This window comes from Neoarius graeffei, chromosome 7 (genome assembly GCF_027579695.1).
Source record: "Neoarius graeffei isolate fNeoGra1 chromosome 7, fNeoGra1.pri, whole genome shotgun sequence".
Lineage (NCBI taxonomy): Eukaryota > Metazoa > Chordata > Actinopteri > Siluriformes > Ariidae > Neoarius > Neoarius graeffei.
In genome coordinates this window covers 13,901,839-13,928,858 of record NC_083575.1, presented here as the reverse complement: position 1 = coordinate 13,928,858, position 27,020 = coordinate 13,901,839, and the positions used below count along the sequence as shown (strand labels likewise).

Below are 27,020 nucleotides of genomic sequence, written 5' to 3'. Positions count from 1 at the left end.
AAAACTTATAGGCCGTGTTTGGGGATTTATGGCCGTGTTTTTTGAGAATTGGCCACGTAAAACACGGATCTCTAGCTAAGCCTGTGGAGCAGATGTGTGTGAGAACATGGTTGCCCTTATGTGTATGGCACACTCACACAAGGTTTCTTAGCCTAATTTCTGTCTTACTGCCATGGTTTATTTTCATATTTGAACGTGTGTCTCTGTCACTCAACCAGTTTTTGCAGCAGGATGCAACTGGTTTCCTCTGTGTTTCCACTGCTATGTGTGCATGTATTTGAGTGGTGTGTGTGTGCGCACGCTTATGACAGAAGGAGAGATGACAAAGGAGGAGAGTGTTCTAAACTTTTTGTGACCAATGATTTTTACATTTTACTCTGTTCTATGTTAAATTTTCAAAATGCATTCTTTTAATGTATTATTTATTAATTATTTGACTATTTATAGTTCTTTGTTGAACAGTGTGTTAGTGTTTACAGTAAACAGTTTTACGGTAGAAGGTATCAGTTTAGTTTTTCTGATTTACATGGCAGACACAGAATAACATTGCATTGTTTTAGCATTGCAGCTTGAATAAAATGCTGTGCATTGAACTTGTCTGGGTTTGGTTTTAATTGACTTGTATAGCTGCAAGACCTTGCCACAGGGGTGCCACTAGAAATCTTGGGCCCTATGAAAGAATATATTATCAGCAAGTACTTGCTTGCTTTTGGCAACATACAAGCTTACATACTCACAATGTAACATACATAGTTGGATTTTGAAATTTATTTAAAGTGTACCTGTAGTGAATTTTAATTACTAGCTATTTCAAAAGATCGCGTATGATACCAGTGGTTCCATCATGTAACGTTCGTCATAAACTCTTGTCAAGTACACGTGAGTTTTAAGTCACTGCTCCGCCAGTCAGGCATGGTCAGCGACATGTTGCCTCCTTCATGGGCTGTTCTGGCACTGGTAGTGATGCACAGGCATTGGTTTGTCCTATTGGCTGGGCTACAGTGGACTGGTCACTGACCCCGTGTTGCAAACACCAGTCTAAGATAACACATTATCAACCGATCTGCTCATAAGAAATAGAAGAAATATTTACACTTACTCAAGCTGATCTTTGGCTGGATCAAGTCGAAGTTTTAAAAAAAAAGCACTGTTCATCAGTTTCGCAGTTCTCGAGATTGAACCAAATTGCTGTCCTGAATCATGAACTGAATCATAAATTGACTCGCTGTCCTGAATCAGCCGAAGCACATAAAATCCGCGTACCATCTTGAAACAAGTTTTACCTCCAAATAGCCTGAACTATGTCAGACAGATTTTATCCTGTTTACAGTGGGCGTTCCCACCGCGAAAGAGAACCCAGTCAAAACCGAAAGGGTGAAAGTGATTATCATGCCATTACCATCCCTGTGTCAGAAATCGCTTACTTGTTTCCTACTCCCTATATAGGGAATTACTATATAGTGAGCTCATTGGTAAAATGAAAAAACACTTTCGGACACTAGTCCGTCGCGCTGGTATTTTCGTCAATACTGTCACACAATTAAAACGTGCCAGATCAGCCGGCTGGTGGGTTTTCAGAATAAAAATGCATGTATTTATTGTGATAAATGCATCTTATACTGAGCGTATTTCCCACATTTAATCAATACAAAGTACCTGTATCTTTTCAGTTTTGTTTTGTTTTTTTAAATCAAGGCTGAATACTTCCTTCTTTGCCACCTGTCTTTTTATTAAATCAAATTTGAGACTTTTAATTTGATTTCTTTCATTGCAACCGCAATGCATGATGGGATATATTGCTTGGTTCGTGACCGTTGGTTGTACACTACTTTTTCATGATGCATTGTGGGATACTTTGAGTGCACTATATAGAGTGTAATAATCCTCACTATTGTTTTGGACAGCACTTCAAAATGGCGTCTTCACTATATCGTGCCCTATATAGTGAGTAGGGAGTTATTTCGGACACAGGGCATGCGAATAGTCTTTTACGAATGTGGAAGTGGGCGCTCAGCCCTCCAACTCCGGTGTGACTGAGTAAGGTGACAAGTTTTGTTTCATCTAATTTAGGTAATTTACAAACTAAAGTGGGCACATATGAAAGTGTAAAGTTTCTGTCAATATGTTTATCATGCTTCTATGATTTAAAAAAATAACTCGAAGATATTTATCTCAATACATGACCTACTCATTCTAAACCTATCGAGCTTCGCTGGTGAAGCTCTCGACCCCAAAGTACAACCATATCTACTTGCACATAATGCCATGAAATAGTAGATATGTGCCATAAAATAAAGATGTATTACAAGTATTAGATCTATATTTATTCAACATGTTCTGAAGTTACTTGACTGGGAACTGGGAATCTCAACCCACAGAACACTGCTTGTTTACTCGCACCCAATAACCCGGAATCAACAACTGTACACCACTTCCAGCCGGCAATGGCTGCTCCCCGTGGTCCTGCCTCCATGGGTAATTCATGGAATAAAATTGTCCACAAAAGTGCTTTTACAGTGTTTAATTTTTTTTTTTTTGGACTGGATTTGCACGTCTTTTTTTGTTTATAAGTAAATACATAAAGCATGATTAATGTTGTAAGCATGACCAGTACTGGTACACTTTTTTAAATAATAAACATCTAGTTATTTGTACTGTGGCATCAAATGTGGTTTGAAAAATGTAACGTGAAGTATGGAAAAAGTGTAGGAACCCTGTGTATTCCCCCCCCCCATCTTAAAGCAGATATGCAGAACCTTTATTTTTAAATAAATTTGAGTGTATAGTATCTCCATCCTTGACTCTTGTATGCTGCATAAATGGGAATAAAAAACTAGATATTTTTAAGAGTTAAAATCGACCGCAAAGTTGGCATTTGAGCTGAGCCAGCCAGCTCTGAGTGCATGACGTTACAGTGGTAACTGGTTTTAAGGCCGAGGCCTTTGACAGCTATAGACCAAAGTCATATAAATAAAAATTTATGGTGAAAGTAAGAAATACCGTGACCGACTTGCTCAACTAAGACTGATTTGACTTCAGTGATTGTGGGTTGACTCTCATTAAAACAGGATGGGTGTTATAACTTATGCAACATGCATGCATTTTCACTGATAAAATGGAAAAGGCTAATTAAATAATTGGATGAACTGAGACAATCACATTCTGAAGCAAATTAAATAATCTTATACTGGTAACTTAAACACAATGCAAGTTACATGTATTAATCTAAATGGAGGTAAACAACATCTTTTTGTTGTTCTGTATCCAAGTGAGAGTCGGAGCTTACCCATCTGTGTTCTCGCTTCTTGAAGGCCGATCTTGTGGCCGATTTGTTTCAAAACAAGCTGACTTTTCAGTTGTTCGTTCAGTTATCCGTTCATTCGCTTCTTCTATGTAAGGGCAAGATGGCAGCAATATCCAGCAGAGAAATCAGACGACTGCTCCACTTATTCTCTGTTTTCTCCATACGGAGTACTCTGCCATTACTGCTCGGCTCAGGCAGTTACTAAAACCCAGGATGGGACGTCACCGGTTTTAGCAACAACCGCGGGGAGGTCACTGCCTGAGCGATAATATTCTGTCCCGGGTTTTACCAACAACCCTCGACTCACACTCCAGGAGAACTGGTGCAACTGAACTTGCTTTCCTTTAAAAAAAAAAAAAACCTTTTATTGTAGTTTGATTTAATTGTTGGTACTGCACCCTCTTTCAATACGGGCTTATAGCCAACGCTCCTCAACAGATCAGAGGTCTCGTACGAGTCTTCAGTAAAATGTGCGGAGCAGAGGAGACACCACTTCGTAGCCGCCCAATGTGCCCATGAACTTCTCGCAAAACATGTCCAAATCTTTGCAGTTTGAACATTCTTGGGCCATAAATCCACCTTCTGTCGTGTTGCTGCACCGGCCAGCAACACATCTACGTGGCATGGCAATAAATTAGCTCAAAATGGAGGATCGGAGTTGCAGTCAGCTCTGTGTTTTAGTATAGCGGAAATGGCGATGAGACCAATAGACTTTCTGCTGTGATGTTGCAGACGTCAAGGTCATTCACTCAGACCGCTACCTGTATGAATCACTTTAATTGTATAAATTACTATATTAGATTTATTGTTAACGCTTAAAACTATTCCTGTGCCATTCTTGAGGTCTCAAGGCATTTATAAACGAAAGTGAGACCATGGTTCTGCTTTAAAGGAACAGTCCACCGTACTTCCATAATGAAATATGCTCTTATCTGAATTGAGACGAGCTGCTCCGTACCTCTCCGAGCTTTGCGCGACCTCCCAGTCAGTCAGACGCAGTCAGACGCGCTGTCACTCCTGTTAGCAATGTAGCTAGGCTCAGTATGGCCAATGGTATTTTTTGGGGCTGTAGTTAGATGCGACCAAACTCTTCCGCGTTTTTCCTGTTTACATAGGTTTATATGACCAGTGATATGAAACAAGTTCAGTTACACAAATTGAAACGTAGCGATTTTCTATGCTATGGAAAGGCCGCACTATAATGACAGGCGTAGTAACACCTTCTGCGCGCTTCAGCAGCGCATTGATATCTGAGCTCCGTATCAATGCGCTGCCGAAGCGTGCAGAAGGTGTTAGTACGCCTGTCATTATAGTGCGGACTTTCCATAGCATAGAAAATCGCTACATTTCAATTTGTGTAACTGAACTTGTTTCATATCACTGGTCATATAAACCTATGTAAACAGGAAAAACGCGGAAGAGTTTGGTCGCATCTAACTACAGCCCCAAAAAATACCATTGGCCATACTGAGCCTAGCTACATTGCTAACAGGAGTGACAGCGTGTCTGACTGCGTCTGACTGACTGGGAGGTCGCGCAAAGCTCGGAGAGGTACGGAGCAGCTCGTCTCAATTCAGATAAGAGTATATTTCGTTATGGAAGTACGGTGGACTGTTCCTTTAAGGCTATGGCCACATACATGCATTGCCCACATCCATTTTCCGTGGTACTGTCCTCCTTGTCCTTTATCTACCTGCATCTGTATCTCTTCTGCCTCTGACCTATCAAGAGGTAGCACATCTGGTTTAGGCCACCCTATGTCCTTGTAGGGCTTATAGGGTTAGGAACAAAGGCTCAATGTGTTTGTAGAGATGCTGTTGCCTAGCTTGTGGAAGCCCAGGTGAGGGAAGTCTGACTGGACGACTACCTGGATCATTTCTTTGGGTACAAAAAGGTGATAACACAGTGTTCCATCAGGCCTGATCTAACATGCAGCTGGAAAAAAGGAGTTCATTGAGCTGTAGGAATCTAATACAACAAAAGATATTTGGCCGATTTCATTAAATTTGGTCTCATCTGTCATGTGCAGCCACTGTAGGCACTCAGTATCACAACCCATGCTCATCCTTGAATTCATTTTCATTGTTATTGATATCAGTGATTTTAATATCCTCTTTCCAGAGGTGTACGAATAAATCCATTGCAATTTAAGTTTAAGAGCTTTGCGATTTCTTGTGCTTTATACAGGAACTATGCTATGCATGATGTATAAAGAAGGCTTCTGATTGGCTGCAGTATGTCTTCATGTATGCAGTTCACAACACCTAGCCAATCAGAAGCCTTCTTATAGATCATACATAAGGGTTTTGTATCTCATAAGACAAAATTTGTTTACACAAAGATGAGTTTGTTTTATACTGTTTGTTTGGCTGCTTGTTGAAAGTATGTCAGAAGGAATACTGAATCGAGTGACTGGGAAATCTGGATTTTGATACCAGACATAAAGGGTTTTCCTCAGAAATACATGATCACTGGTACAAAGTCTGAAGCTCTTTTTACAAATTTCTACCAGGATTTGAATATCTCATCTCAATAAAAGCATGTTTTAAAGGTCATAAGGAATTAATTTCTGCACAATTCTTTCAAAGCATGAAAATATCAGAGTGTAGTGTCTACATTTATGCAAATCTAAAATTCAGCAGTTTTAGCCCACGCAATATATTGTATTTCCCCATTTTTCTCAAAATTGTGGCTTGAGACTTCCAGCCGGTTTTGTACTGGAGGGTCACGTTTTGGAATAGAATCATGGACAAAAAATGGTTATTGGTGTCTGCATTTTTCCTTTTTTTATTGTGTGTGTGTGTGTGTGTGTGTAGGTCAGAGGTGGGTATCCTGACCTCCACAGCACTGTTGAACAGGATTATCAGGCAGGTCACATCGAAGGCCTTACTGCAGGAGACTGTTTACTTCCTGTTGGGAGAAGAACTGGGTCCTGAGACGCCGGCCAGCATTACTCAGAATCCCCTGAGGCACAGACTTGTAGGGCACTGCGACCACCTTTCAGATGAGGTACACGTGCAGTCATGGCACTAGATTCGCAGCGATGATGACAGATTTTTCTCTTATTCATGATCATTAGTAAATTGTATGTAAGTGTGGTTTGGGGCTTTTACATAAACTGCTGTCTTTTTAAAACAGCAACAATACAATTTAGTCAAACTATTTCTCTAGCGGAAAAGACGAGTGCAGTTTTGAAACCCACTGTATGATCTTCCAAATTTTACTGACATCCCTGGACATTTGTTGTTTAGATGTACAGTGGTGCTTGAAAGTTTGTGAACCCTTCAGTTTTCTATATTTCTGCATAAAGACAACCTAAAGCATCATCAGATTTTCACACAAGTCCTAAAAGTAGATAAAGAGAAACCAGTTAAACAAATGAGACAAAAATATTTTACTTGGTCATTTATTTATTGAGGTAAATGATCCAATATTACATATCTGTGAGTGGCAAAAGTATGTGAACCTTTAGGATTAGCAGTTAATTGGAAGGTGAAAATAGAGTAAGGTGTTTTCAATCAATGGGATGACAATCAGGTGTGAGTGGGCACCCTGTTTTATTTAAAGAACAGGGATCTATCAAAGTTTGATTTTCACAGCACGTTTGTGGAAGTGTATCATGGCACGAACAAAGGAGATTTCTGAGGACCTCAGAAAAAGTGTTGTTGATGCTCATCAGGCTGGAAAAGGTTACAAAACCATCTCTAAAGAGTTTGGACTCCACCAATCCACAGTCAGACGGATTGTGTACAAATGGAGGAAATTCAAGACCATTGTTACCTTCCCCAGGAGTGGTTGACCAACAAAGATCACTCTAAGAGCAAGGCGTGTAATAGGCTGCGAGGTCACAAAGGACCCCAGGGTAACTTCTGAGCAATTGAAGGCCTCTCTCGCATTGGCTAATGTTCATGATTCCACCATCAGGAGAACACTGAACAACAATGGTGTGCATGGCAGGGTTGCAAGGAGAAAGCCACTGCTCTCCAAAAAGAGCATTGCTTTTCGTCTGCAATTTGCTAAAGATCACGTAGACAAGCCAGAAGGCTATAGATAGTTTTCACATGACATCACAGAGTCGGGGATTCCCTAGTGGCGGCCATCTTGCGGGTCAAGCTTACCATACGGGTGACTGAGCACACATTATAACGCGCGAGTACAAAGTCTTCAAAAGAACCCAAGCAGGCTATTTAAAGCTAGCAATGGTGCACACCTGTTGTATTCACGGCTGTCGTAATAGGTCAAATGATGAAGTCAAGCGGAGCTTTTATGGAATTCCCACTGTACGGGAGCACGAAGGCAAGCAAACAAAGAAACTCAGCATACAAAGGAGAAATCTATGGCTTGCGAGAATCAACCACAAGGATTATCAGCCTTCCAAACACAGCAAAGTCTGCTCCGATCCTTTTATAAGTGGTAAGTTGTTTAAATAAACAATCAGTTGTGTTTAAGTTTGTTTTTGGAAACCAAAACATCATGTGAACAATCTCTGGAGAATGCCTAACTGGAACTGCTGAGTGTACGTTTACATTGTAATGTACACTTAATATCGCTCGTTTGTCAAGTTTCTATTTGAAACTTGTCACTTCACTCACGCAAGGGTCATTTTTGAAAAACATTTTGGGTCTATTCTGTATGATTTTGATTTGTGTTTGGAATGCAAACAACGCGCCTTTTGGCGGATGCCGCCTGAATCGCGCAGATCCGATTTTTTTTTTTTAGGGGGGGCGTTGGAGTGTCTGATTATAATTTCAAAGTAAATTCTGTATTAAAATAAGCAAATCCATTACAGTCCATGAAACAGGAAGTATAAGGATGAGAGAAAAAAACAGTTTAAATTGGAAAGCTGCGCACATTTGTGCAGCCCGAGCAGTGTGCAGGACTGCGCAAATATGCGCAGCTTTCCGATTTAAACTGTTTTTTTTTCTCATCCTTATACTTCCTGTTTCATGGACTGTAATGGATTTGCTTATTTAGTAATTTTAATACAGAATTTACTTTGAAATTATAATCAGACACTCCAACGCGCCCCCCCCCCCCCCCCCCCCCCCAAAAAAAAATTTGGATCTGCGCGATTCAGCCGTGAAAAAGGCGGCATCCGACAAAAGGTGCGCTGTGAATATATAAAGTTGTATATATCAGACAGCCTTTAAAGTTCGATGAAGTCAGTTTCAGGCTTTGGAGCAGGCTTTGGCAGTTTCAGGCTTTGGCAGCCCTGCATAGTCACTTGAAAATGCATCTTTGTCCACTTCATAGGGGTCAATTCCCCCAATCAAGGCCAGTTTGGCTGCATACCATTGTCGTGAGATGTTGTCTAATGTATCTATATACTTCTGTTTGCTTGATTTTTCTGACATTGATCTTTATTTTAGAAAACTGACTATATAACTTCATAAATTCGTCCGAGATAACGTAGCCGGTAATGGCGATGGTCCGTTTTGTTTGCCCCACAAGATGGCGGCTGGAGGGCGTTCCCCGGAATGCCGTGACGTCAGTGAAAACTATCTATTGGAAAAATGTTTTGTGGACGGATGAGACCAAAATAGAACCTTTTGGTTTAAATGAGAAGTGTTATGTTTGGAGAAAGGAAAACCCTGCATTCCAGCATAAGAACCTTATCCCATCTGTGAAACACAGAGTTGGTAGTATCATGCTTTGGGCCTGTTTTGCTGCATCTGGGCCAGGACGGCTTGCCATCATTGATGAAACAATGAATTCTGAATTATACCAGCGAATTCTAAAGGAAAATGTCAGGACATCTATCCATGAACTGAATCTCAAGAGAAGGTGGGTCATGCAGCAAGACAACGACTCTAAGCACACAAGTCATTCTACCAAAGAATGGTTAAAGAAGAATAAAGTTAATGTTTTGGAATGGCCATGTCTAAGTCCTGACCTTAATCCAATCGAAATGTCGTGGAAGGACCTGAAGCAAGCAGTTCATGTGAAGAAACCCACCAACATCCCAGAGTTGAAGCTGTTCTGTACGGAGGAATGGGCTAAAATTCCTCCAAGCCGGTGTGCAGGACTGATCAACAGTTATCAGAAATGTTTAGTTGCAGTTATTGCTGCAGAAGGGGGTCACACTAGATACTGAAAGCAAAGATTCACATACTTTTGCCACTCACAGATATGTAATATTGGATCATTTCCCTCAATAAATAAATGACCAAGCATAATATTTTTGTCTCATTTGTTTAACTGGTTTCTCTTTATCTACTTTTAGGACTTGTGTGAAAATCTGATGATGTTTTAGGTCATATTTATGCAGAAATGTAGAAAATTCTAAAGGGTTCACAAACTTTCAAGCACCACTGTAATTAAATGTCTATTACTTTCATAGTGAACATCATGTTTGCAGTAAACCTAACAATAAATACATGACACTTTTCTATTCTCTGTGCAGATCAGCATCATGACTCTGCGGCTGTTCGAGCAATTGCTGCAGAAGCCGTGCCAGCACGTGCTGCACAATCTGGTGCTGCGCAGCATCGATGAGCGCAACTACATCGAGAACAAGGTACAAGACGAGCGCGAGGAACGCGAGCACATGGAGAACGGGCAGCCTCACGACGCTGTGTAAGACATATGAATGCAGAAATGGTTCCACAGTGCACAGTAGTTATAGGCCCAGTTCACATGTTTTGGCTAGAGTATCGCTTGAATTGGGGGAGTTTATATGATTTCAGAAGAACTCTTCATGAATACTGCAAAGCGTTCACCCCTGCCCTCCCAATTAATTCACATTTTGTAACATTACGATCTGAAAATTAAATCTACACAAAATGGCCACAAATAATCGTTTGTAGCTTAAAAAAAAGAAAAACACCACCACAAACCTTGAGGTTGCATACTGTAAATATTCACCCCCATTTCTGTAAAACCTCTCACTCAGTTTTGGGGTAATCAAATGCCATCAGAAGTTTTGTAATTCTTTTAATGCGATCAGTCCACCTGTGTGCAGTTAAAATGTTCTGTGATGGCAGTACAAATACACCTGATCCAGAATAAGTTGCATTTAAATTGAGATCGGGTGACACTAACTGCATGCAGGTGAACTCCATTCAACTAATTAGCAGATTGCTGGGGTTTGCACATGCAACTTGGGGGTTTCACAGAAAATATACACATCTTTTATATATATATATATATATATATATATATATATATATATATATATATATATATATATATATTTTTTTTTTTTTTTATCAATTTTCAAAGTAACAAGGAATATACACACACACACACACACTAAATAAATAAATAAAAACTAGACACAAACCATAACATACCAAAACAAAATACTCAATACACAAAAATAATAACAACAACAAATAATTAACACAAACCATAACATGTCAAAACAAAGAACACACAAAGAGGCTTAATATAATGTCAGAGTTGAATGACCACTTGAGTGCATCAAATATGCCAGAATAGGTACTCTTTAGGGGGGGTTAACTACAGGTTCAAGTACTCCAGGATAGGCCTCCATACACCATAGAATTTCTGTAAGTTGTCAGATATCTCATATCTCAGTTTTTCAATGTGGAGGACTCCTACCAGCTCCCTCAGCCAGGCTTCAAACTTAGGTGGTGAGTCAGATTTCCACACTTTGAAAATGCATCTCTTTGCTATGACCATACCATAAGCCACCACCGTACTAACATTTCGACCCATGTTGTCCAAAGTGTTAGAGATACCAAGTACAGCGGTTTCAGGGTCCAGATTTACTTTAAGTGCATGGGAATAGAGGTCTGCGCGGGACAGAATTTTCAGTCCCACTCCCGCCCGCGCCTGCCATATTTTGTCCTGCTCCCGCCCGCAAATCCCGCATGATGCAGACGTTCGCGTTATTTCTCACGAAAGTTTTTGTCATTGGTTTGGGGAATTAAACATGCTGAGCTTAGCTGAGCTCTCCACTGACCGATCCTTCACCTAGCGCACGTAGCGAGGGTGCGCATTGCCAGGCGGCATGCGCAGCTGAGGCTTTCCAGAGATACCTATTGTGAGCTTCACTAGAGGAGCTCTGCTCTTCTGCCATGATCGGAAATCTCAAACACGGAAGAGCGGAAAGGAATCGGAAACGTACGCGAGATTAGACCACTGTGGCAGCGGGGGCGTGGCCAAACAGCAGTCTGTGAATGGAGGGCGGGGTCGGGGAAGGTAAGTGGCTAGGTCATTACACCTGATGTCAATTTGTGTGTGTGTGTTTGTTGCAGGGATGGAGTATAAAGGGAGAGGAGAGAAGAGGGATTCGCTCCCCGACCACAACACGTGTGAGTGAGTGAACGAGTAAAGGAAAGAAAGCTGAAAAGCTCAATAAAGTGAGTGGGTGTGAACACGAACTCTCGCCTGCCGTGCTTCTGTGCTCCACCCACATCGGGGATTACTACAGTGGTGCTGAAACCCAGGACGCACACCACTCACTTTATTGAGCTTTTCAGCTTTCTTTCTTTCGTTCACACACACACACACACACACACACACACACACACACACACACACACGTACGTGTGTTGTGGTCGGGGAGCGAATCCCTCTTCTCTCCCCCTCCCTTTATACTCCATCCCTGCAACAAACAAACACGCACAAATTGACATCAGGTGTAATGACCTAGCCACTTACCTTCCCCGACCCCGCCCTCCATTCACAGACTGCTGCTTGGCCACGCCCCCGCTGCCACAACCACATCCGCAAATTTAGGCATCTTAAAATGTTTTTATTAATGCCAAATAAAATATCCAGCACAAATTATATATGATGGACATAAATTAATAATTTATAAATTTTATTTTAAACACGCTTTTAGTTAGCGGGACTGCAGCTTATCACCTCTTCCGCCCACGCCCGCATTGTGCACTCCCCCTCCCGCCCGCGCCCACAATGAGCTTTCAAAATTTGTCCTGCGCCGCACTGCTTTGCATCGGGTCCCGCGGGACTCCCGCGGGAGTGCAGGGCTCTACATGGGAATACCATCTGAAAATCGAACACCAGAAATTCTGAATCTCAGGGCACAGCCAAAATTGGTGTGCAAGTGTGCTATCTGATTTCTTGCACCTTTCACACAGGGGGGAAGTTTGGGGAAAGATTTTATGCAGCTTAACCTTTGAATAGTGTAACCTGTGTATGACCTTAAATTGAATCAACTGTAACCTAGCATTAACTGAGCAATGGTGAGTGTCATTTAAAGCTTGTTTCCATATTTCATCTTGAATCGTGATGTTAAGATCAGCCTCCCACATTTGTTTAAATTTAACAGCAGGTTCTGCAAGTTTGTGAAAGTACAAACCAATTTTGAAATCAAACCTTTCACTTCAGGTGGGCTAAGTAAGAGCTTAAAAATAGCATTTTCTTCTGGCAGGGAGTCAGATGATGAAATATTTTGTCTTGTGTAATGACGTAACTGTAAATACCTAAAGAAGTTTGATTTTGGCAGGGTTTTTTTTTGTAATAATTAAATGAACATAAGTGTTTATTAACATGGAGATCTTTTATAGACCCTATTCCTTTCCTACTCCATTCCTTAAAAACTGCATCTGTGTTTGAAGGAAGAAAGGCATGGTTATGCCATATAGGGGCGTGCACTGATGTCTTTGGGAGATCACAGAATTTTCTGATCTGCATCCAGATTTTTTGAGCATTAGATATCGTGTAATGCTCTCCCTTACAAGAGGCTCTTAGCCTTGGTGATGAAAAGAGAATTGCCCTGAGGGAGGTTTTTGGGGGTAGACTTTGTTCTATTGCTAACCAGGATGGTATCTCAGTCTGTGGATCAAGATTATTAGCCAGTTGCCAATATACCATCGCTCTGCTATTAGCGGCCTAGTAATAATATAGGAAACATGGTAGGCCTAGGCCTCCAAATTCCTTTGGCTTTTGAAGATGTTGTTTAGAAATTCTGCGTGCCTTATATCCCCAGATAAATGGTAAAATCACAGAGTCAATCATTTTGAAAAAGGACATTGGGATAGAAATTGGGATATTTTGAAACAAAGAAAGGAATCTTGGCAAAGAGACCATTTTAATTGTATTTATGCGGCCCATCAATGACAGAGGCAATGTTCTCCATTTTTCAATATTCTTTTTCAGGGCGTCTAATCTCTCCATGAAGTTATATTTAAAAAGTAACTGTTTTTTTAGTGAGTTTAACACCTAGGTATTTAACACATTTTTGCAATGTTCAACTGAGTTGAGGTCACGAATGAGGGGTCTAAATCAGTTATGAGTGACAGAAGGTTGCTTTTTTGCCAGTTTATGGTGTATCCTGAAACCATACCAAACTCATTTATCAGATCGAGCAAATACTGGACAGATTGTTCAGGGTCTGTCAAAAAAAAATAGCAATGTCATCTGCGTGGAGTGATATTTTGTGACTAATACCATCAATAATGATAGGTTTAATGAGCTTATTTTCCCTTATACTAATTGTCAGTGGCTCAATGGCTAGCGCAAAAAGTAATGGTGAGAGGGGATACCCCTGACAGGTGCCCCTCTCGAGCGGAAAGGGATGTGATCTGTTTTGATTCGTGACAATAGAAGCAGTTGGATTAAGGTAGGCCATCCATATCCAGGAGACAAAAGTGCCTCCCAGACCAAATGATTCCATCACTCCAAACAGGTACCCCCACTTCACCTGGTCAAATGCCTTTTCGGCGTCTAAACATAAAATGGCCTGTTTTGAACCTTTTAGCAAATTTGTAATACATGATATTTATTAGTCATCTTGTATTTAAAAAAAAAAAAAAGAAATCTGTTTGGAATAAACCCTGTCTGGTCTCTGTGAATAAGGGATTCAATATACTGGTTTAGTCTGTTGGCTAATATCTCATCTCATCTCATTATCTCTAGCCGCTTTGTCCTGTTCTACAGGGTCGCAGGCAAGCTGGAGCCTGTCCCAGCTGACTACGGGCGAAAGGCAGGGTACACCCTGGACAAGTTGCCAGGTCATCATAGGGCTGACACATAGACACAGACAGCCATTCACACTCACATTCACACCTACGGTCAATTTAGAGTCACCAGTTAACCTAACCTGCATGTCTTTGGACTGTGGGGGAAACCGGAGCACCCGGAGGAAACCCACGCGGACACGGGGAGAACATGCAAACTCCGCACAGAAAGGCCCTCGCCGGCCATGGGGCTCGAACCCGGACCTTCTTGCTGTGAGGCGACAGCGCTAACCACTACACCACCGTGCTGCCCCTGTTGGCTAATGTTTTAGTAAAAATCTTAAAATCCATATTGAGCATAGAAATTGGATGGTAAGAAGCCGGGTTTATGTCATCTCTATCCGGTTTAAGTATGAGAGCAATGTCCGCATTATATAATGTTGGTGGTAGTTTTCCTGTCTCAGTGGAGTGGGACAGCATCCTGAGCAGAAGTGGAGATATCTGCCGAGAAAGTTTTTTTTATAGAACTCTGGTCCAAAACCGTCTGGCCCAGGGGCCTTTCCATTAGTTAAAGATTGGATAGAATCTGTCACTTTGTTTATAGTTACTGTTGTATTCAAAGCCTCCCATGAGGCATCACCTAGTTTAGGAAGGGGAACATTTTTAAAGGGCTGATGACACGAACATGACTCTATGCAATTTCTTAAATAAACTATACAACATGGCAAACATGTTAGATTTCTGTTATAATTACGTGAAAAGAAGCTGTTGTTACGCGAATATCCAACTTTTAATTGCACAGCGCAAGAAGACTGGGTCCATGGCTCTCGGCCATGTTGTGACGTCAGCGGGAGAACACGCTGCGGTTCACTGGCTGTTCTACTCTGGTTCTACTCAATGGAAATGGCGTATGAAAACGTCAGTGAACTCTCTAGTGCTAGCTCTTCCTCTTCTGGGAGTCTAGAATTGTGTTGATCTCTTCCGAATAGAATCTATGATAGCCTACCCTCTTTACCCTTTGCCTCTCGTTGCTAGGCGGCAGTTACATGAAAGCCGCAAGCTTTCACAAGCAAATACATGACTGATATCACGCCAACTTTGATTACATTTATGATTATCATGTAGAATCTATACCTCTACGTACCTTTATCTTATGTCGTTTAACAACACATGTTCTGACAGGAGGACTGTCTTTGGATCCGGCATAGCTACTAGTAGACCCCCTCCGGAATACTGGCAGTGTTGCCAGATTGGGAGGAATCCCGCCCAGTTGAGCGGTTTCAAGTGCATTTTGGTGGGTTTTGAACATATTTTGGGCTGGAAAGCTTCAGCAGTATCTGGCAACAGATACTGTTGACGTTTTCCAGCCCAAAATATGTTTAAAACCCACCAAAATGCACTTGAAACCACTCAACTGGGCGGGAAACCTCCCAATCTGGCAACACTGTGTAGGCAGGCACTGCTGATGGTAGTAACACACGTTTGTGCTGAACTGAACACCCAAGAGATTCTTTTAAGCTGGGAAGGGTGTCAAAACAATCCAAATCGAAGTGTTCAGAGCACAGGACGGATGTTGGTGAGGGCTCCCACTTGTCACGAGTGCGCCTGACTTGCTTCACCCACTTCGCATACAGCTCGGGATCTCTGGGAAACTTGAATAAACTTACCCCATCCTTGTAGGTTTTGGAGCAAAAGCCGGCAACACAACGCGAAGGCATAATAACTGATTGATATATATATATAATACTAATAATGACAAACTGAACACCTCTCGCATCAACAACAAACTGGTAAGTTAGGAGGAAGGTTCTTTCGCTGACGTCATATAGCTCCTCCTCCTCTTTCGTCTCCTGGGTGCTGCAGCCCCGTCAAATTTGCCCAAATAGCCGCGTTTATTATCATAACTTGTAAAATAGGCGCCTTCGTGAATTAATATATGGATCATTGGGAATTACTTTTTATATTATAAAACATCGCCAAAGATGTCAAAAACGTGTCATCAGCACTTTAAGCCAAGAATCCACATCACCCCTTGCTTTTGACTTGTATAAATCTTGATAAAATGCCACAAAATGCTTATTTATTGGTTTTGGGTGGGTGAGTATATCTCCAGCACCAGATCTAATTCTAAGTATAGCCCTACTATTTTGCTGCCCGCTAAGTTATGTAGGTGCAATTGGTAATTAAGTGATCAATCTCATTAAATCAGTCTCATTGAATCAGTCTCATTAATTAATACCATTAATTTTGGTGCTTAATAATAAATTACCAAACAGCTAATTTATGGTATATTCCAAATGATTATGATCACTTACCGTATTACACAACTCATATGCACCTTGGAATTCTTTGAGGTTGGGCGACTTCAAAAATATCGGAACACAAATAAACACAGTTTCAATAATAAATGAATTTATTATAACAAAGATAAAAATGGATAATAGCAGTTGGAATCATTATATAGAGTGTGTGTGGTCGTGACCACGTGTTTCTAAGGGGAAACAAAAGAATTAGCTCTGGTAGCTAACTCCGTGTGTGTGTCCACGTGGTGTAGGCCTTGTGACCACGTGTTTCTAAGTAAAACAAGAAAAATTAGCTTTGGCAGCTAACTAAGACAAGGGAATGCTAGCTAAGGTGTGTTTGTGAGACCTGTGGCCTAAGCAAAAGGTTAGCCTAGCTTGCTAACGAGACAAAGGAATTAGCCGTGTGTTTGGCTAAGGTGTGTTTGACCACGTGGTGAGGCCTTACAGTCCCTTGAAGACAATACAGTTAGCTCTGGATGCTAATGAGACAGAAGAATTAGCCGTAGCAGCTAACCCACTAGCTTTATGACATTACCAAATTCACTGAAATCTTGATGAGGTCAAAATATGTGTAAATAATGAAATTAAAGTGTTAGAAAGAAAAAGGGGGCATGCAAAACCTATCTATTAAAACAACTGAGAGATCAAAAATAGAACAATGATAGAAACACAAAATCAGTGTGCACACTTAAACAGTTCCTGAGTTTAAATTCACACTACGTAAATAAACTAATTCCTAAGACTAGTCTTTTTGCCCAAAATGCCAGTCTCTTACTTCAGTATCTTGCCTCTATCGGAGGATTATGAGATGTTCCGAGACTTTTGGAGTTTCACCGTTGTGAAGGCCTCCGTGAAGCACAGAGAATTTCTTGGTCCGATGCGTGGTCGCTCGTGATGAAAAAGTCTCTGATTAAAACAATGTGCACAGCACTTTGTTAGAAGGATCCGGTCGCTTCTAAACTTTAAATGAACTGTTCTGGGCTGCAGTTCGTAACGTTACTGATAGAGTTACAACCGGTTTTGTTTGTCTATCTGAGTTTAAAATCGCGTGATTCTGGATTTTTACCGTGGCCAAAGGTAAGTAAAAGAAAAGCGCGAAACTCCTGATTCTTGCAAGAAAAGAAAAGACGTCTTTATCTTGGGTTTTCTGGTGCGGGGTATCTCTGTGTCCAGATGGCTTGACATCCAAGACACGAGAGAGAGAGAGAGACGGAAGCGTTGTTCCGTTACTTATGCCTTCAGGGAGGAAGTGACGTCATGAAGGACGTGACGTAGGTGATCCCGCCCAGGCGTTACGTAGGTCAACGCCGAAGTTGGTTGATGGGATTTGTAGTTCTTAGACGGACTGTGGTTGAGTCACTTGTGTGCTCATGGAGGAAGTGACGTAAGTGATCCCGCCCAGGTGTGACGTAGGTCAACTCGGAAGTTGGTTGGTGGGATCTGTAGTTTTTTTTTTTTTTTTAAAAGAGAGACGGGCTGTTGTACCTACAGTTGACAGGCTAGCAGCGTGTGTGGTTTGTCTCCAAGTTCAAAATAACTTGTCTGCAGACGGGACAGTTGATCACTGACTTGTTTTGTTAAGACTGTATTGTACTCATATTTAATAATTTCCTGCAGTATTTGATTATTGTTACTTTGTTTATATTGTGTCTCCAGTTGAGAACTTGCTATCTATTTCAACCAATCTTGAGTTTCTTGATTTTTTTTTTTAATGATGCCTCGTAAGAAATAGTATGACCCCTCATGACTACTTTTAAACGTTTCCCACAAGTTTGAGTCTGAAGTATCGGAGGTGTCGTTTGTTTCTAGGAATTCGTCAATTTTACCTGACAAGTATTTACAGAAATCTGCATCATTAATTAAGGACGGAGCCTCCAAGTCCTTTTTGTTGGTTAAAGTCTAAGTTAACACTAACTGGAGCATGATCTGAGATGACAATGTTATGGCATTTGGTGTCCAGCACATTTGATAGGAGCTTAGAATCTAATAGAAAAAAATTAATTCGTGAATATGAGTTATGCAAATTGGAAAAAAAGGAATACTCTCTATCTGTTGGGTGTTGCAATCGCCAAATGTCTACAATGTTGGATGAGGAGATTAGGTTGTTTAAAGTGACTGATGCATTCGAAGGACTTGATTGGTTTTTTTTGAAGATCTGTCCAGATGCCAGTCTAAAATCGCATTAAAGTCTCCAGCAATAATCAAATTTAGTATTTGAGAGATCTGGCAGTTTATCAAATATTTTATGGAAGAAGCCTGCATCGTCAACATTTGGACCATAGATATTAACCAGAGTGACATGCATAGAGTAAAGTTGTCCAGTTACAATTAGAAATCTGCCACCATCATCACTGATAGTTTTTACATGTTGAAAAGGTATATTCTTTTTGATTATAATGGCGACCCCTCGTGCCTTGCTAGAAAATGTAAATTGAAAAATATGTCCTGCCCAGTTGCACCTTAAATGAGACTGCTCAGACGGTCTAATATGAGTTTCCTGTAAAAAAAAAACATTAAGTCGGAAGATAAAGATCTTAAATGAGTGAAAACCTTCGCTCGTTTAATAGGATGTCCTAATCCCTTTACATTCCAGCTAACCATAGTAACCCCCTTACTTCAACTACTATTTACTGGTAACATGACATACTGTGACAGTTATTACTCGAATAGTGGATACACAGAAAGCCTCAGACAAAAACACGAAAACAAAAACATACAGGTGTACCGAACATGTACAAAACCCCACCCTCCCCCCAATCCCACTTTCCCAAACAAAGTAGGAAAAAACCCTGGTTAAACATACTGTTGAAGGGGGAACTCCAACTGGGCTTAGCCTGGCACTAAACTGTGAAAACGCTAAAAGCAACCTAACATCTTGCTTCCCCTCCGATATGAAGCTCATATAAGTGAAACACTCACACTGAAACAATTGAAGTAGATGTGTAAGGCAATCATTGTGAAATGAACAGTCAGAAAAGGAATATCATGGTGACCAACCATCACAGTCTCTCCTGGGACATCTTTATGTGGCGAGATTGTCTGCGAACATCTGATATTATACGCATTAGATACCTCAAAGTTTGCTCATGGTGACCAACCCTCACAGTCACTCCTGGGACATCTTTACGTGGCAAGATTATCTGCGAACACCTCCGCCTCCTCTGGGGTGTTGAATGTTGAGGTAACGTTGCCGTGGGTAACTCTCAGGCGAGCAGGGTAAATGAATCCCGTGCAAAGACCAGTAGACTTGAATCTTTTCCTGGTGTCTTCAAAGAGTTGACGCTGTTTCATAATCTCAGCCGGGAAATCCGGAAAGATATGGATGCGCTGACCTTGGTACATCAGAGGGGATTGTTGTGCTGCAAGCCTCATGATGAGCTCCTTGACGCGGTAGCTGTGTATCTTGGCTGTCAGCACACGGGGTCGGACTTGATTAGCGCCGTTAGCAAGTTGTCCACCCAGCCTGTGTGCACGGTCAACTTAAATGTGCTTTGGAAAATGTTCTTTCCCAAACAGATTTTCAATAAAGCTTGCCACAAACTCAACTGGGTGACCAGACTCAGCATTTTCAGGCAGGCCTATTATCTTTGTTTTGGCACCTGGAGCGTGCCTCAAGGTCCACAACTTTGTCTTGTAAAGTCTTGTTAGCATCCCCCAGGTGTTTAGCCTGTAGCTCGAGCACGGCTAGCCTGCGATCGTGGTCACTGGCCATTATCTCCACTGCAGAGAGACAGGACGCATGTTCTGCCAATGTAGTTTGACTGGCTTGCAGAGACTCTTGCAGGGAGTTAAATCTCTCAACCATTTGCTTACACATTTCATTTATAGCAGAGAGAATAGGTGCACTTTCTTGTGAGGGACTAGCTGTTAGCTCAGTTAGCAGGTCACTCTCATAAGATTCTGAAGCTTCTTCTTCGGTTTTCTTCGCTGTTTGCTTCTTTGGTGGCATCTTTAAGAACGTCCCGTACGAATTTTACAAGCTTACTGTACTGTCTTTGGTCAAAAGATGGTGTTTTTATGATACACTCGATTTATTGGAGCGGAGCCTCACCTAGGCACGTCTAGTCTGTCGTGCTCGCTCTAGCGCCCCAGAAAATATACACATCTGTCAATTTTATCATGACTTTACAATGAAATGGGCAAAGAGTGTGAACAAATGTAATGTAAAAGTGAGACCTTTGCAAATCCCTGAAATTGTTTTTAGTTACGTGGAATAAAATCATTATATACTGAAAAATTTAGTCATTCAAAAACAATCCAGTTATTCAGAAAAACCATTTTGCTTTTTTGCTTTGAGTTTAATATATTGTTGGAAAAGCTTATTGGTTTCATTCCTTTGAAGTGAAGTCATCAAAACATTTGCACTCATCAGAATGTCCACATTACCCCAAATTTTCGGTACATAACCTGTTTTGCTGACCTGTAGGCGTTCTTAATTATGAAACACTTGCACAGTCTACTTTTATTGTTAATTGACGTGTTTCTATGAATGTTGCTTTTCTGTGCCTCTGTGTAGTGATTTGGAAGAGGACCCGCTGTTCTCTGACCTGTCTCCAGATACCAGGCTGTCCAGCCCTGATTGGCTGAGCTGCTCACCTCCACCTAGCACAGAACACACAAAGCCTGATGGGAAAACAGAGGTCCACAAAATTGTTAACAGGTCTGACAGTGAAAGTGAAACTGTTATGAGATGGTTGTGTATGAACATGGCAGATTGAATAGTATACAGTCCAATTTCAAAGTCTTGTTGTTGTGTCTGTGGTTTTTGCTCAGCTTCTTGTGCTTGGTTCCGGATGAAGCAAAATCGTCTTATCAAGTTGAAGGCACTGGCTATGACACTTACCTGAGAGATGCACACAGACAGGTGAGTGTAAAACCTCCTCTGCTCAGGTTGTTGTATTTTACTCACTTTATTCACACACTTCATCTAAACCAAAGAGTTTCTGCGTATGTCTGGAATCGACTCTGATTCTAATACACAGTCACTCTTCTGTTAATGAAATGGTGATAATTAAATTTTACATGGCACCTTTCCAAAGCCAGACAAGAACGAAGAGGTACATTTTAAGCAAAACAGGGTTTGTGTGTATGCAGTTCCGAGACTACTGTGGCATCTGCCAGAGGTGGGACTGGCGCAGCAGCCCTAAGCCTATTGAGAAGTGTAATCTGGACATCCCCTTCTTCGAGGGACACTTCCTTAAAGTGCTGTTTGATAGAATGGGACGTATCCTAGACCAGGTAGGGTTATAACCTTTATCTATGTTCTTTACATGGAGTTCAGAATTATAAAAACATGTTAATGCTTAATAATTTATTTTTATTTGATTTTAGAAACATTTTACTGTGTATATGTAATTGGTGTAAACCATTTAGTCTTTGCATATACTGCTTTATGTGCCTTATGGTGAAGTCCATTATTTCACAACAGGCCTGAATGCAAAACGGAGAATTTTGATGGTGTTGCTTGAAGTCTCTGAATTTAAAAAGATTGATTTACCTTCTTAAAGACAGCAGTCTTTTAAGGGTTTTTAATGTGTGTCACAGTTTGAATAAAATCTGTCAAAAGATTCCCTGGCAGACTGTGATATCAGTTTTGTTTACATATGCTTTATGCTTTTTCTATAATAATTTATTATTACTATTACTACTACTACTACTACTACTACTACTAGTTAAATTTATATAGTGCCTTTCTCATACCCAAGGTTGCTTTACAAATATGGGGGGAGTCTACCAAAAGATGGTCAGGATGTCATTCCAGTCGTGTAGCAGCAAAAGGCGCACAAAAATAAGTCCCATACGGCTGCCGTGATGCCGCCGGGCAACATCGCTTGGAACACCACGTCATTGATCCACAAAGCGAGCACAGACGCACTGCCACACAGAGTGCTGGTCTGTCCCAAACCACCTGCACAGCCGCTGCAACGCCACCGAGCAACATTGCTCGAAACACCGTGCCAAGTACAAAAGCACTGCCGCACAAAGCGCTGGACAACCAGTGTTAAAAGAGCAGCGAGCTCACTGCAGTCCATAGTGAGGAGCACAGGCATCACCCACGGCGAACCAAGGCCTGGATGGAACCAATGCCCAAAAGTGGGTCCGGAGCTGTACCACAACCAGTGGACAAAAAACAAACATCAAACTACACAAAAAAGAAAAACAAAAGATAAAATAAAAAGCTCTGGTGAGAAGCGGCAGCCAGAATGCACACAGCGTACTCTCAACCTGAAACGGAAACGTTTCAATACAATTAGAATGTAGATTCTTTCATGATCATCATATTAGTGATGCACACTGTAATCGCTAATTTTGACTCCTGACCAAGGAATTCTTTCACAATATGCTGTTTTTGTTTGCGACAGTTTTGATTTGTGTTTTAATTGTTTGTGGACCTTCTCTTTGTCTCTTCTCCCTTTCTAGCCATATGATGTCAACTTGCAAGTCACATCAGTGTTATCGAAGCTATCTTTGCTGCCCCATCCTCACTTACATGAGTATTTGTTGGACCCCTACATCAATCTGTCACCTGGCTGTAGATCCCTCTTTTCCGTCATTGTGAGGGTATTGTTGTTGTTTCTCTGAGTTTCTTTTCCATTTGTGGTGTTTTTGCATTTGCATGTAACAGCAACAAAATCTAAGTGGTGCTAGTGGGAGTTGATAAGCTAATACTTCTTGTTGACATCAGGTGGTGGGAGACTTGATGTTGAGGATCCACCGTATTCCAGACTTCAACCCTAAACTGCTGCTAGTGAGGAAGAGGCTGCTTGGGATGGAACCAGAGGGATCAAGGTAGTACAGATTTCAGGGGAGGCTGATATAAATTTGAGATTATTTGATTAAGGTTTCATTTCTGGCATCCACATCAGATTTTAGTTTTCACTGTATCATGCAGCACCATGTCAAGCATTTCTGGCACACATATGATTGAATGTGTGCTGTTTCTTACACTGAGTTTTTGGGGTTTTTTCCCCATTTAGTATTGATCATGTGACATTGCTGGAGGGGGTCATCGTCCTGGAGGAGTTTTGTAAGGAGCTGGCAGCCATCGCATTTGTTAAGTTCCACGCTTCTGCGTCTTCATCCCCCTGAACTCCTGCCTGCTGTACCCTGGACACAAGCATCATTGGCACAGTTCCAACTTGACAGAGTGGGCAGCTGGCACCCACTGAATCCCATTCATCCTTCAGATCAGGTTCCTGTCTATAAAGCTCCAGAGGGTCTAGACTCATCTGTCTGAGAACATGCAGGAGAGGATGAGGATGGAGGAAAAATGCCCACAGGTCAAACTTGCACAGGTGTGAAGGTGAAAGGTGATTGTGGTAGCACTCATGATGCATATTCTTGTGCTTTGTCCCTCTTTTAATTCATCCAAATCATCTCCTCCGCTTTGTTCATTTTTGCCATTTTATGCATTTAATTTTAAATTTGCCTTTTATTGTCCTTCTGGCTTTGCACATGAACTTGAGGATTTTTTTTTTTTTTAACCCACAGCGTGTTTCACTTCACATTTGGAACACACCTTACTTATTTATTCTTGTCCAAAACAGATCTTAGTTCTGAAAGAACTAGAAAAAATATATATATTTACATCATGTAAAAATTTTACTGTTTGATTAGAGATACTAACTAAAAAAAGCTCTGAGCTTTATCTAAAAACAAATGTGTGTAAAATTGAATTGTAATAATCTGTAGTTACAGTAACACATACTGTGCTTATTATTTTCTTGTGGGGAAACGATACCAAATGATGCACGATGTATCCATTAATGCATATGCAACCTTAACCATTATGTTGATACTTTTGATAACTCAGGATTAGAAATCGAACTGTGCTTAAAAAAAAAAAAGTAGAATCCGCAAACTGACCTGCTGCACTACTCTTCATTTTATCAGTCCTGATCCCTCTTTCAAATTGGACTGCGCACATTTGCACATCAGACATCGGATTTCACTGGAGTGTCCTCGGAGAACTGTGCGTCACGTTCATGACAGTGTTTGGAAACCTTTCATTTTTAAGGGTTTAACTTCATTGCCTTATGTATGTGTGTTTAATTTATGTTGTGTGTGTGTCTTGTGCTTTATGCTAGGCTAGGGTGTAGTTATTCTCGTCACTCTTGGTTATTTATTGTGTGTAAGGACTTGCATTTTGAATTTGAGAGAGTTCAAGAATTTTTTTGCTCCTCTTATGATTTCAGTATTATGATATGACAGAACATCTGCCATATCCCCCCCCCATCAGCTACATTGAAATATACACCAGCAATAGTGTTCTCTAGTAGACTTTTTTTTTTCCTGTGAAATGCATAAAAAGGTTTACAATGCTGAAATAGTCCATTTCCTGTACAGCTGGATTTTTGACATAGTTAAGACCTGTTATTAAGGGAACTGTGCAGGATTTTAAGGGGTTTTTTGTTTTTTTTTGTTTTTTTTTTGTAGTATGTTTTTCCAGAACCTTGGATCTAGGCATGTGTTAATCAATTTTAATGATTACAGCATAACAGGGTGTGCTATTTATAGGAAAATAATCATAGATGGGAAGGTTACCACTCAGAAACAGCATGTCCTGAAATGTTTTATTCCTCTTGTACCACAGCCTTGAGCCTACGTATGCAGACAGCATTTTTGGCCAACATTTGTGCTCCTGAAATAAAAGGTCAAGTCCTTGACCTTAAGCCTGCTGTTACATTGGAATTTACAATACATTCGACATTATAATGTACAGTGGATGCTTAATGCCAAGTGTGAGTTCTGGCAAACATGCTGATATATAAAATTATTTTATTTTTTTTTTAAGTTAGGCAGTTATTGTGATGTGATTACCAGCACATGCCTATTTATTTCCATTTACCTTTGAGAATATCTTCTCCTCTGCAAATTGATCCAATTAATCAAACTTGTAGTTGATCTTTTTAATTAAATTGCACATTCATGGTAGACAACATTGTCCTATTTAAGTTGTACATACCTAATACTTTTACTTATTTTATATAAGCCTTTTTTTTAATTTTCTTTTGTTTAGTACCAAAGGGTCCTGTCATGTATAAGTGGCTTGTTTCTTGTAAAAATCCTTATTTCTTAAACTTGCACATTTTATATCATAAATGTCCCTGAGAGGTTTTCTCTAATCCTGTATATATGTGTACAATGATGTAAAATGCATGCAAACATTTTCTAATAGTATCCTTTCTTTGTTTCCATCTTTTTTTGCCATGCTTTTTAACCTCTTGGCTGCCAATTAATATGGCTGTGACTAGGCATTTGCAGATAATTTAAAAAAAAAAAAGAGAGAGAGATTCTCCAGTCTTGAAACAATGGGGATAGCTAGGCACCTCATGATTGACTTTGATTCAGATGCAATTACAACAAAGCTTTTGACAAGTTGTTTTTGTTCCAAATAATTTGCTGCTTTTAACATCTAATTAACCAGCATACAAAACACTAGGCTTAATGTATTTATATTAGAGCTGTGCAAAGAATGTCTTGTTTGGATCAAGAAATGCGACCTAGAAATTTTTCTTCATGTTAAATATAATGGAATTTCATAACTTATTTATTAACACATGCCTAGATGTGACACATGCCTTATTTGGGTGCAGCAGAGGATGGCATTTATGCCCTTTTGGGGTTTGGGTCTTACACTTAATGTATTTTCATTTTACTGATGATGTTTTGTGAGTAGTCTAATTAGAAAGCCACCAAATTCCATTTTATCAGTACTAGATGTGTTTTCCCTGGTTTTCATTTACTCAGACCAGTCACTGTTCTGTTTGACAGATTTGGTGGCAGCTTTTGTCGAAATGTAGCTCATGACATTGCATCGGATTGATACAAAAGGTCAAAAGTCACTGCCATGATGCAGCAATGAGCTGTTGTTTAGATCATTGCATTGCATGCTCACAATCTTGGTCCATTAAAGTAGGCAAGGCTGTGTATTAGAAGGGTGTTGCACTCTTTCAGCCCCCAGTAACAGACTGTACGCTGAACATTGTGATTCAGCATCAAATACATCTTGTTGCACCTTTCATCTATTTTGTACCTTTTAAGAAAAAAAGGGTTCTTGTATACTTTCCGTCCCAATTAAAATATTCTTTTTCTCCAAGAAGTCTGTATTTTGCATTATTTCAAAATAATTTTGCAGTGCTTTTATATCTACACATTGTTCCATGCATTTTAAAAAAAAAATCTTTTATTCTCTTATCTGAATAAGCGATCCATAAGCTATCTTTATGGTTCCAAAGAGTCCAGTCAACTTCTTGCAGTTGTCTTTTGTCCAGTTATCACTTTGTCTCTCTGATAAATCTATAACTTGAGTATCTCTATAAATTATCTTTGGTATTTCCAACCCAGATTATTAGCTCTGAAAAACACAGTCAGTGTCAATTTAAAGATTACAAATGTCTACACAAGATCCATATTTGTAGAACATCTGGAGCACAGTATGGGGAAACAAAAAACACTAGTTACATACAGGATGTAACTGTGCTTTCATAAACCCTCTCCCATGGGTACAGTGCCTTATGC

At 40.5% G+C, this 27,020-nt stretch overlaps 1 protein-coding gene across 1 annotated transcript in view; it reads left to right on the top strand.

Annotated features, from left to right (window-relative positions):
• fhip2a (FHF complex subunit HOOK interacting protein 2) overlaps positions 1 to 26,601 on the top strand; it is a 43,084-nt gene extending 16,483 nt beyond the window's left edge. The window contains exons 10-17 of the mRNA XM_060925315.1: positions 6,121 to 6,313; positions 9,708 to 9,880; positions 21,016 to 21,159; positions 21,273 to 21,363; positions 21,594 to 21,737; positions 22,920 to 23,060; positions 23,185 to 23,288; positions 23,477 to 26,601. Coding sequence (XP_060781298.1) covers positions 6,121 to 6,313; positions 9,708 to 9,880; positions 21,016 to 21,159; positions 21,273 to 21,363; positions 21,594 to 21,737; positions 22,920 to 23,060; positions 23,185 to 23,288; positions 23,477 to 23,588 — 1,102 coding nt within the window. The 3' untranslated portion in view covers positions 23,589 to 26,601. The remainder of the gene's footprint in view (positions 1 to 6,120; positions 6,314 to 9,707; positions 9,881 to 21,015; positions 21,160 to 21,272; positions 21,364 to 21,593; positions 21,738 to 22,919; positions 23,061 to 23,184; positions 23,289 to 23,476) is intronic.
• Positions 26,602 to 27,020: the final 419 nt, after the last annotated feature.